Source organism: Galeopterus variegatus, unplaced genomic scaffold, assembly GCF_000696425.1.
Source record: "Galeopterus variegatus unplaced genomic scaffold, G_variegatus-3.0.2 Scaffold17583, whole genome shotgun sequence".
NCBI classification, from domain to species: Eukaryota; Metazoa; Chordata; class Mammalia; order Dermoptera; family Cynocephalidae; genus Galeopterus; species Galeopterus variegatus.
In genome coordinates, this window is record NW_007743694.1 from 1 (window position 1) to 12,100 (window position 12,100).

A 12,100-nucleotide genomic window follows, 5' to 3' on the forward strand; every position below is an offset into this window, starting at 1 on the left:
TCAGAGAAAAAGGATCTAGGCCACCATACAGGCATGGCCATTCTGTGACATTTACTTGTAAAGCCAACTTCACCATGAAAGGAAACAAATCTGTCTGGTGCCAAGCAAATAAGACGTGGGGACCGACGCCCCTGCCGACCTGTGAGAGCGGTGAGTACACAGGGACACTGAGGCACAGGCTACTCTGCACAGCCCACGCTGTGTCCTTCTGAGGGACGAGCGGTGTGACGGGGAGGGAGGGAGGTGGGAGACGGGGAATTAGGGTCTCCCACTCTTTCTTAATAATTGTTCATTCAGAAAACATCAATTGAGCAAAGGAGTTTGAAGTATAATGAGAAGATGTCATTGGGCATACATAAAATTGATTGAATAAGTCTCAAACGAGGGGGACCAGAGTTTGTTGGGACTGTGGGAATTGCGTGGTTTTAAACTGTATATCTGGGGTTACTGTTAAAAGGATAAGAAATGTGGGATCTAATAGCAAAACTAGACCGAATGGATTTAAAACTCATCTCTTAACAGCTGTTAATGTACTCTGGTGCAGATGACGCCCTGCTCTCTGTGACCTTTGGAAGGGCATTCTAAAGTGATCCACTGTGTCCCCAAGTCATCTCCTGGTCCAAAACATTTCAAATGAAATGTTGCTAAAAATAAGTACTACTATAAATTCATTTCCTTCTCATTTGGTTTGGTTTATGTTGCTGCTGAATTCTAAATCTGAATTTAGTTCCACAATTACAAGGATCAACAATATTTGACAAAGGTTATACCATCAAAATAGGTATTTATTTTTGTTAATAAAGAACAATATTTATAACATTTAAGGTGATTAAAGATCTGAAAATTATTAAATTATTTGAAAATATGATTCTATTGATAGATAGCCTTGGAGGTAGATTTTAAGTGTCACAAAAAAGAGTGGTTATGGAAAACAACTAAACCTTTATGAAGATTTAGGTTGACCTATATGTATTGACGTATTAAGTAAAGGAAGCAAGGCATAGAATAATATGTACTGGGCACATGCACACACACACCATATATATGTCTACAAGTATATCCATATCACATATAGGATCCCAATGAACTATATTATTACTGTCTGGCAGGATAACCCTCTAAATAGTAACATGCTACCTTTGGAGCAGAGAATAATAGGCTTATAGATGGGGTGAGAGTTTAAGTGAAAATGGGCTTTTTTTGGTAATTGAAATTTTTCACAAGGCAAATGTAATTCATCCAGTGTAACTAAAAATGAAAAATAATGTACTATTCATGGCATAAAATGGATACAATTAAACCACATCTGTTTGATCTTTAAAAGGCTGAGTTGAAAATTAACAACAACTGGTTACCATAGATCATGAGTCATTTATCTGGGTGTGTGTCCTAAGTCAGCATCTAAATTGTGAAGGATGTGTTATCTGATGGCTTTTTTCCTGATGTGTGTATATAAAGATTTCCCTCTGGAGTGTCCTCCACTTCCCACAATCCCCAATGGACATCACACAGGGGAGGCTGGTGGCGTCTTTGCCCCAGGATTGTCTGTGACTTACACCTGTGAACCTGGTTACTTGCTTCATGGAAGAAAGATCATTAACTGCTTGTCTTCGGGAGACTGGAGTGCTGCTACCCCCACATGTGAAGGTACCCTAAATTTACAATCTATTTTGAGAATGGGGCTATTCTGTTATTTTCCATACTTTTCTCATGTTTGGCTTGTTTATTTAGAGGCAAAGTGTGAATCTCCAAAACGACTTCTCAATGGACAGGTAGAGAAGCCTCCCAGTCTTCGGGCTGGTGCAACTGTGAACTTTTCCTGTAATGAAGGGTGAGTGTCAGGAGGGTCTATGACATTTAATGCATTTGGCTTATATGTGCATCGTGTGAACTGTGGAAGCTGGAGAAGGCATCTCTGTGAGGATCCTTGGACAGCCTGGGATGAGGTTGTGAGAAAGAATGCTGGTAAAACAAGTTGGTGCACACACGCTAAATGAACTTGTCTTGGATATCACATAGAGGCTGTGGTTCTTCAGCACAAACTGCCTAATAGTTCTGAATGACAACTTTTTGTCTCTAGGTATCGATTACAAGGCCCACCTTCTAGTCAGTGTGTCATTGCTGGACAGCGAGCTGCTTGGACCAGGATGCCAGTATGTGAAAGTAGGTAAAGCAGCTATGGTTGGCAAGGAACAAACTGGTTTGTTCCTTGGTCAGAGTTTCAAGAGGACATTACATTCTCAGCTTAACCAAAAGCTTTTGGTTCACTTGTTAGCATACAGGCTCTTATAGAGCAAAGAACTCCTAGAGATCTTTAAGGGATATGGTCTTCACTGAAGCATCCTTCAATTACCTCTTTATTCTCTGATTCATCAAGTTTAGCAGGATTCCTAGGCTTTTCCTTCTCTGAAAGCAATGTAGACTTGTGCTTAGTAGATAGATTGCATATTTGGTAAAAGAAATCAAAGGATCAGCAGAGTATATATATTCAGGGAAAAAGTTTTTAAATTATATCATTAATTTATACTGCTTTAGCTGTCTTGATTGATTCATTACAGATTCATATATGTCTGTGCTTGAGCCTAGTATATGAGTGTGGTATCAAGTCACATCTGAGGCATTCTTTGTTTGCATTACCCTGTGATCTTGTCATTTCTCTCTGTAATTTCTCTAGGAATTTTTTGCCCACCACCTCCCTCCATTTTCAATGGAAGACATACAAGCAGCTCTTCAGCAAAACTTCCATATGGAAGCACAGTCACTTACACTTGTGACCCGAGCCCAGAGGACGGAGTGAACTTCATCCTGAAAGGGGAGAACACCATCCATTGTACAACTGATAGTCAGAAGATTGGGACCTGGAGTGGCCCTGCTCCACGCTGTGAACTTTCTACTTCTGCAGTTCAGTGTCCACATCCCCAGATCCCAAGAGGCCAAATGTTATCTGTGCAGAAAGATCAATATTCCTATAATGACACTGTGGTATTTGATTGCATATCTGGCTTCACCTTGAAAGGCAGCAGGAGAATCAGATGCAATGCCCACGGCACGTGGGAGCCCCCAGCTCCAGTCTGTGAAAAGGGTGGGTGTCCCTGTACTCAGAAAAGGGGCTACTGATTCCCCTTTTTGAAAAGATAGAGGCAGGGGTATGGGCTTTAAGCAGAGCCTTTTCCAGATCCTCCTCCCCTCAACTATACTAAATATATGAATATAAATTCTGTAGAGGGTTTTCTTAACACCTTCTTACCACCATTATTTCATTTTGTGGCAGTATGCTCGGGAAGAAACACTACAGATCACTAAAGTGTCCATTTTCTTCAGGGGGAAAACACTAGGAGAAAAATGCTTGTTTGTCTTAATAGTGATTTCTTACAAGAAAAGTCATCAACGCCCTATCGCAGGGGTACATCAGAATGTCCCATAAAAGATGATTCCGTAAGAAGGCAAGAGACAGGAAGGGAGTTACAGCACTGAGTGGGAGATGAACAAAATCTGCAGCAGCCCAAGTGCAAAAAGAAAAAAAGAGAAATGCTGATCTAAAATTACCCAGAACTGGGCTGCAAGTTTCCTTCTGTACCACACAACTGCCACCAGAGTGGAACTGCAGCATTAATGTCAATCTCTTTGGCTCAGTTTCTTTCTGTTGTTGTTTACTTAAGAAGTTTTGTTTTTTCCTTTCCTTCCCTCTAGAATGCCAGGTTCCTCCTAAAATCCTCAATGGGAGAAAGGAAGATGGACACATGGTCCGCTTTGACCCTGGAACATCCATAAAATATAGCTGTGACCCTGGCTATGTGCTGGTGGGAGAAGAATCCATACGTTGTACCTCTGAGGGGGTGTGGACACCTACGGCTCCCCAATGCAAAGGTGTCAGACCTCAAATGTAGATGTTCTGCTGGTTTTAAGATTGCTCTGAGTTGATTTCTCATCCTAGTCTCTTTTCTTAGTGGCAGAGTGTGAACCTATAGGAAAGCAACTCTTTACAAAACCCCAGAATCCATTTATTAGACCAGACGTTAACTCTTCTTGTGACAAGGGGTGAGTGAAGGCTGTCTCAGCCTGAACCAGGTCTGGCTTCCCAGAGCACACCGCCAGCTCTATGTAAGAGTTTATGTCAACAGTCTTTCCCTCTCTCGTGTTCATGGAAGTGTCGATCACACTGTTTTTCCATGCACGGAAACTATGCCTGTGCAATGGATGGATGGTGGTGTTGCTGGCTACACTATTGTTCCTATTGCTTCTTGTTCTGAAAGTGGTGAGTCTGCTTTGCAGCCAACAGCTCTTGCTTAGCTTTGTGGTCACCTGATGGCTAAATGACATGACTCTGTCTCTAGGTACCGGTTGAGTGAGAGTGTTTATCAGCAGTGTCAAGGCACAATTCCTTGGTTTATGGAGATTCGTCTTTGTAAAGGTGAGTAGCAGAATTGATGGAGCAGCTGAGATAATGTGAGATCTGTGCATTTGCTGGGGGATTTCTGCTGTCGGCCATGTTATGGGAATTAGTGCATTAGATTCTGTTCCATTAGCTTTGCGAACAGTTACAGTTGCATGGTTTTGTCTTTCTGTTGCCATCTCTCTCTACATTAATCAGTTAAATTAGATGTACTTAGTTACTGACTCTCTTTTGTGATGTAGGATTTTAAAGAATAATGAGAGCAGTGAGTCTATGAGCCACTTTCCTTAATTTTGGGTACACTGTAGTTAGGGGATTGGTGTAGAGTAGGGGATTGGTGTCAGATAATTCCGATTCTGTTTCTGCTGCTTAATAGCTGTATGACTTTGGACAATTTATGTAACTTCTCTGAAGCTCTAGTCTCTCATCTGTAAAGATGGCATAAAACTACAGACTTCAGTGTTGTAGAATTAAATGGTACTATACCTACTTCTAGAATAGGAAACTGCCCGTCACAAAGCAGGTTCTCAATCAACAATAAAAATTCTTAGCTAACTATATAAACTATCACATCACCTCAGCATGAAGATGGTACACAAAAAAGTATTATTCTATTCCCTTGTGCATTTTATCCTCCTATTGACTATTAAAAAGAATTCTTCTTTTAATTAGCAGTTGACTACTGGGTCTTACTGCCTCATAATATGATATTGGTCAGCATGTACACTTGTAATAAAGGTGTCCTTTCCTGTGAAATCTGTTTAAATTGAATTCTATATGCATAATGAGCTTTGATATAACTTACATCATGAAAATTCACCCATACCCTCTAGGAAACCACAAGTGCATAACCAGCTGCATTTCTATTCTTTGGAGTGTGACACTGGAACAGATTTTTACAGTATCTTTTCGTTTCTCCAGAAATCACCTGCCCACCACCCCCTGCCATCTACAATGGGAAACACACAGGAAGTTCCTCAGAAGATGTTCCATATGGAACCACGGTCACTTACACATGTAACCCCGGGCCAGAGAGAGGAGTGGAGTTCAGCCTCATTGGGAAGAGCACCATCCGGTGCATAAGCGATGATCAAGAGAGAGGCACCTGGAGTGGCCCTGCTCCTCTCTGTAAACTGTCCCTCCCTCCTATCCAGTGCTCACAGGCCCATGTTGCAAATGGATACAAGATATCTGGCAAGGAAGCCCCGTATTTCTACAATGACAGTGTGACTTTCAAGTGTAATGATGGATTTACTTTGAAAGGCAGTAGTCAGATTCGTTGCAAAGCCAATAATACCTGGGATCCTGAAACACCAGTTTGTGAAAAAGGTAAAAACCCAGTGAGTGAAGAAAAGAGATATTTACTTACTTATTCTTATTATCTTCCACCAAAAACTAGAGTCATGGAGAAAGGCAAGGGGGCACAGATTACTTTCCCATTTCTTCCGTTCTGTAACAGAATGTTCTATGTGTGTTGTGTGTGTTCTTTGTGTAAATGCCTCCTGGGATCTGGGATATATTTCGGGCAGATAATGAAAGGACCTTTTTAGAGGGGCCTAGTTCCTTCAAGAGAGCCCAAAGCATTCAGTGGTGAGCTACAGCTGCATGATCTTCAGCTGCAAAGTTCAGATTGTCTGTTGTCAGATGTTGTATATTTAATGTTCTTGAGTAGAAATTCCTCTGTATTGGTGTTTATGTGGGGAGTTTTCTCCTCAGGCTGCCAGCCACCTTCTGGGCTCCACCACGGTCAGCATACGGGTGGAAATACGGTCCTCTTTGTCTCTGGGATGACTGTACACTACACTTGTGACCCTGGCTACTTGCTTGTGGGAAATAAGTCCGTTCACTGTATGCCTTCAGGAAATTGGAGTCCTTCTGCCCCACGGTGTGAAGGTACTTTCACTTCCAGTTTTGTCTTTCTCTTTGAGATTAGGCAACTGTAAGTAATTCCAACTTTGTTTCTCCAGAAGCATGTCAGCCTATGAGGGAAGACCTTCAAGAGCTTCCAGTTGGTTCACGTGTGGAACTAGTTAACGCGTCCTGTCAAGATGGGTGAGTATGAGATGATCCATTCTGAGAAAGGGTTTCCACCCTGTTTCATGCATAGTTCTGCCCTCAGCTTGTCTTGGTGACTCCCTGTAGAGGTTGCTCCTTGCTACGCTAACAGTGAACGTGAATTTCCAATGGCCTAACTAGCATCTCTAACTTTTCAGTCCTTCCTTCACATGGAAAGGGCTTCACTGTGGTGACTCTGAGTCTAAAGTAGTTTTCTTATGTAGAGGATCAAGACTTTCAACTCCCCTCTGCCACAGTTCTTATTGAGAAGTACCTCTGTATGTGTAGTGTGAAGAGGCTAAGTTTCAGAGTTGTGAAATTGGGAAGAGGAAATGTATCATACTCTGTCTTTCTCTAGCTACCAGTTGACTGGACATGTTTATCAGAAGTGTCAAGATGCTGAGAATGGGGTTTGGTTCCAAAAGATTCCACTTTGTAAAGGTAAGTTAGAAGAAAAAGCTGACAGTGGTCATAGAGGGTTAGAAAGGCAGGCCACTGAAGAACTGGTCTGAGTACTTCAGTAGTCTCTGTGTTCTGCCTCAGTGTAAGATAAGAAAAACCTTTCACTGTTGCATCAGCATTGGCATTAGGAAATCAAAGTTGTCAAGTAGGAACTATTTGCCATGTATCTGCTAATTTTACTAAAGTTAAAAACCAAATATAGCCTATATTTCTTGGTCATGGAAACATAGCCGTATTTCTTTCTTTCTTAATACTTTACTGTATTTTCTGAATTTCTTTGAAGGGGTATGTATTGCTCTTATAATCACAACATATAATAAAGCTGTTTTTTTAAAAATAATTCAGGTTCCAAAATTTAAATAATTTTCTAGTTATATGAAATACATGAAGTTTCATAGTGTCATTTCTACCCGAATGAAGACTGTCCATGTTGATGTACTGGCTGAGATAGACTTCCCTAAATTTCTTCTGCAGTTATTCACTGTCAACCTCCACCAGCAATTGACCACGGGAGGCACACGGGCATGGCGGCAGAGCACTTTCTATATGGAAATGAAGTCTCTTATGAATGTGACCAAGGATTCCATCTTTTGGGAGAGAAAAATGTGTGGTGCACAAGTGATTCAAAAGGACATGGAACTTGGAGCAGACCTCCCCCACAGTGCTTGCGATCTCCGCCTGTAACTCACTGCCCTAACCCAGAAGTCAAACATGGGTACAAGCTCAATAGAACTCTTTCCATGTATTCCCACAATGACATAGTCTACATTGCTTGCAATCCCAGCTTCATCATGAATGGCAGTCACGTGATTAGGTGTCATACTGATAACACATGGATGCCAGGTGTACCCATTTGTATCAGAAGGGGTAAGATGTTTTAAGGAGTAAAATATGGGATATTGTACAGAAAAAATAAAGTTTTTTGAATCTGCACTTGCCATTCTGCTGAAAGAAAAGCATCTAAAAGCTAAGGCAGTTATATTGTTTTACAAGTTATCTGCCTTTTCTTATCTTCTCACCTGATTCTTTTTTCCCCTTTCCTTTCTCAGTGTGTTGAGCAATAGTACATGAAAGGATAATGCTTAACTTCCAAATTGATGGAGTCTCTGAACTTATTATTCTTGTGGATTTAGAATAAGGAAATTACACATACCTTTTTGGGGGGCAAATGTTTAGCAGTAATATTGTTGATAACTCAATATTTAGGGCTATAATACCAGCCAGAAAGAGAACTTTGGGTGTTCTGGAGAATGAAGCTGGCCTTCCAACCCACTGAATTGTCTTTCTTCTACAATTCTAGTTATCATTTGGCAACCTTATTTTTATCAGTGACTATTAACAGCAGAGGCTGCCAATTGATGACCCAAGAACTGAATTCAGCTCCCCAGAATTGTTTTCTTTGGCCAGCAAGTAGTGTTATTTTAAGTGAAACCCATCTCCACAGCCCAGGCTGAATACTGGACCTGTGAAGGATAAGGGCCCCCTTTGCTTCTCTGCAAGGCACCAGTAACTTGAGCTGAGCAGTGGCTGCCACGTTTAGAAGGACAGGGGCTCTCTGATTTGTCATATCTGGTGGCTTCATTTACTAGCTCTTGTAGGCATTTGAATGTGTGACCCTCAGACTATAGCCCGTCTTCTATTTAATTGGAAAAGGAAAGAATACTATTTGCTGATAGGTTACAGTTGTAGACCACAGACATTGATGTTTCATTAAATTATTATTGACACTTTTGTTCAAATCATACATAATGTACAGAGAGAATTGCAAATCTCTGTCCAGTGATGCTTGGTCTGGGTAAAATGTTTCTGGATACCAGTTAGATGGCTTATTGCCCGTCACCTTTCCGTATGAGGTCACCCAGAAGTAGTGTTGGCCGTGTGTTCCTCTGTGCTGAATTAAATATCCTTTCTTATTGGTGTCTAAGCTTTCTTAAGGTGTCAGCCTCCATCTAAGATCCCCAATGGGAATCACACTGGTGGAAATATAGCTCAGTTTGTCCCTGGAATGTCAGTCCTGTACAGCTGTGACCCGGGCTACCTGCTGGTGGGAGAAGCGCTCCTCCTTTGCACACACGACGGAACCTGGAGCCAACCTGCCCCTTATTGCAGAGGTGCTTTGTCTATCTTGTTCCTTTTCTTTTAAAATCAAATTTGTACCAAACAGATATATTCAATTAGCTATTTTCAATTTAAAATAGCAAAAGAAGTGCATTAATTGAATCATTTAACTAGATGAGTTTAAATGCTTTAATCGGATTTATACATTAATTAATATAACATCTCAAAATAAGAAAAATGGCTTATGCTGTAGTATATCTTGTGAATGACCATGTATGTAGTCATTCACACATAGAAAGTTGAAGTTCTTTTATAAATTAAACAACTAAAGTGCAGATTGTATGTACGCAGTGGTTACAGTTCAGTGTGCATTTGACACAGCAGCAATAAGAAGCACAACGATCCTTTGAGTGTATTTCCTGAGTGGTGGTGGGATTTTTTATAGGTAAATGGGTAAATTTTTTATAGAAGCTTCAGAAAGTCGTTTTATTATCATAACACAGAGCATATGAAATATGAATGGTAGGTTAACATCTGGTATTTGTTGGACACTTTTCACTACGTGCAGACACTGTGCACAGCACTTTATCTCACCTGATCTTCATGAGATCCACAGAGACTGGTGCCACTGTTATCCCTGATTTATAGATGAGGTTCCAGTAGCATGGAGAGATTTGTAACTTACCCAAAGTCACCCAGCTAGGAAGTACTAGAGTCGAGATGCCAATCCAGGATCTCACACTATCGACCCTATGGTGGAAAGATGAAAGAAGAAATGAGAGAGGGCACATGTGTGAAGAATTAGAGAGTAGGACTAGCAGCAGATGAATCAGTAACTCAGAACACCTGATACTACCCATTCAGCCCTCACCATTTCTCTAAGAAGCCAATAAAATTACTCATATCCCACACTGTTAGCATAGAAACTGAGGCAAAAAGAAAGAGAATGATCTGGCTTAAATTACCCAGAGGTTATTGAGATAGGTGGCAGACACTAAGACTGTGCCTAGAATATTGTCTTCTTATGCTATTTCAGTCAAGCTTTGCTTACTGAAAATGAAATCAATTGGTTTCATAAACCTTTCCATTACTGGCAGTTTCTGCTTTCTTGGTAAAAGGCCAAAGTATGACTCTGTATAATTAGATTCCTCTAATTTCAGAGGTAAACTGTAGGCCCCCAGAGGATATGGATGGAATCCAGAAGGGGCTGGAACCTAGGAAAATGTATCAGTATGGAGCTATCGTCACTCTGGAGTGTGAAGACGGGTATACCATGGAAGGCAGTCCCCAGAGCCAGTGCCAGGATGATCACCAGTGGAACCCACCCCTGGCTGTTTGCAGATCCCGTAAGTGCAAAGGGCTCCATTGTTGCTTGTACCTGGCCCATGGAGAGATGAGAGTGACAGGTCTCCCTCAATGTCGGAGACTCCTGGGCTTTCAGTTGACATAGGTCTGGGATCAGCGGTGCAATAGCAGACAAACTTGAAGTCAGTGGTCTATTCTAGAAAACATGCAGCTTTCTGAAAAATGGGAGAAGTAAATCAAAGAAAATAAAAAGAGGAACACTAACTTAAAAGGAGCAAAAATGCAAAACTAACGACCTAACATGTTGGAAGCAGTTACTGCGGAGACTTCCCTCCTTGCTGAATTGTGATGTATAAGTGCAATTTGACAGGGAGCTCCAAAAATATGTTAACTTGCTTGTTGTAACAGTTAATATTTGCATTCTAACATAAGAAATCCCTGATTATGAAGTTGAAAATATTTTTTCCACTGGTGAACTCCCCCAGGCTATCTAATAAAAATGGAAAGAAAGAAAAGTCCAGTCAGTTGTTACATAGGAAAAAAGTGGGTATAACTCGGGGCTCCAATATATCTTTTAAGTAAGCTTAGAAGAGAGCTGAGTGTTGACTTCTGGAACATCACCGTGGGACTTTGGGCTACACTGAATTGTGCTACTAGACTAATATTTTCATGATTTTGTATTCTCCTTAGGCTCACTTGCTCCTCTTCTTTATGGTAAGTTTTCATAAATAACTCTCATGATGTTTTATAAAAATACATAAAAGTAGAGGCCTTATATCCTACCTATTAAGTTTTTCATCTTAACTCATAGGAAATGTTTTTTTTGGTGTTTTAAGGATAGTTTAATATGCATGTCACATTAAAAATTGTGAATTGGGGATAGAGTTGAATAAATAATTTAAATAGCCCTGTTCCCTGGTTTTTAAATTGAAATTTTAGTTTTCCTCAGCTCTTGGTCTTTTGCTTGATTTGGTACTATTGAAATAGGCCAGCTTATTCTGCTGCAGCAAAATATATTTCCCAACTGAGAGTTAAATGTTGTTATGCAAAATCATGGAGTCCTGGTGTTTTGTGCTCCTAATTTCACCCCAGTGACAAGAATGTTACTTGTCAGTAACATAAAACTGAAAAGAAACAGAAAAACTCAATTGACTGAAATGCTATGGTTATGTGCTTGATGCTTTAGATTAAATGTGGACTGGATCAAATCAGACAAACCGTAAGCCCAAGTATGATTACTCAGGAATTCAGTATTTATGGCAGAGAAGTTATGTTATTTATGGCAGAGAAGAATTATGTATACAAGTCGCGTTACCCACCACTAGCATTAGGCTCCACAATCATTTCAAAACAATATAGGTCACATTTTTCTCGCATTTGATATTTACTGTTTTTTCCCCCTAGGTATTTCTGCAGGTTCAGTACTTCTTATTTTTTTGATTAGTGCCATCTTATGCACATTAAAACGCAAAGAACGGTAAGTTCAAATGCATTCTCGACCAAAATGCACACGAGGTTTTGGCTTCTTGCCTGAAAGTAAACACAGAAGCACAAGTGATGTGACATGAATACTGCAGTGTGGTAACTGGAATAAGGAGTCTTGTGCCACATAGAAGGAAGCCCTCTCTGTAAGAACTTAAAGATACTAAACACTTCGCTTATGCTACTGGATGTTTATTTAGATGGTACACTGTAAAAAAAAATCTAGGGAATAGAAAGAAAAAAAAAAAGTCCCAGTGGTAACAACTACAGATATTTGGGTGTATTTCTATCCAATCTTTTTCTTATATACTTTCTCTTTTTTGTTTTTCAAACTGAAATTTTGGG

At 40.4% G+C, this 12,100-nt stretch overlaps 1 protein-coding gene across 1 annotated transcript; it reads left to right on the forward strand.

Annotated features, from left to right (window-relative positions):
• Positions 1-8: 8 nt before the first annotated feature.
• On the forward strand, positions 9-11,750 carry LOC103582723 (complement receptor type 2-like; the record flags this gene model as incomplete). The annotated part of the gene is made up of 17 exons (XM_008564244.1): positions 9-150; positions 1,459-1,647; positions 1,732-1,831; positions 2,081-2,163; positions 2,675-3,082; positions 3,691-3,867; positions 3,948-4,038; positions 4,335-4,411; positions 5,315-5,722; positions 6,110-6,286; positions 6,361-6,445; positions 6,807-6,889; positions 7,385-7,777; positions 8,836-9,021; positions 10,129-10,314; positions 10,964-10,987; positions 11,678-11,750. Coding segments are annotated over 17 exons (2,882 nt in total), but the record flags the coding sequence as incomplete, so codon positions are not given.
• Positions 11,751-12,100: the final 350 nt, after the last annotated feature.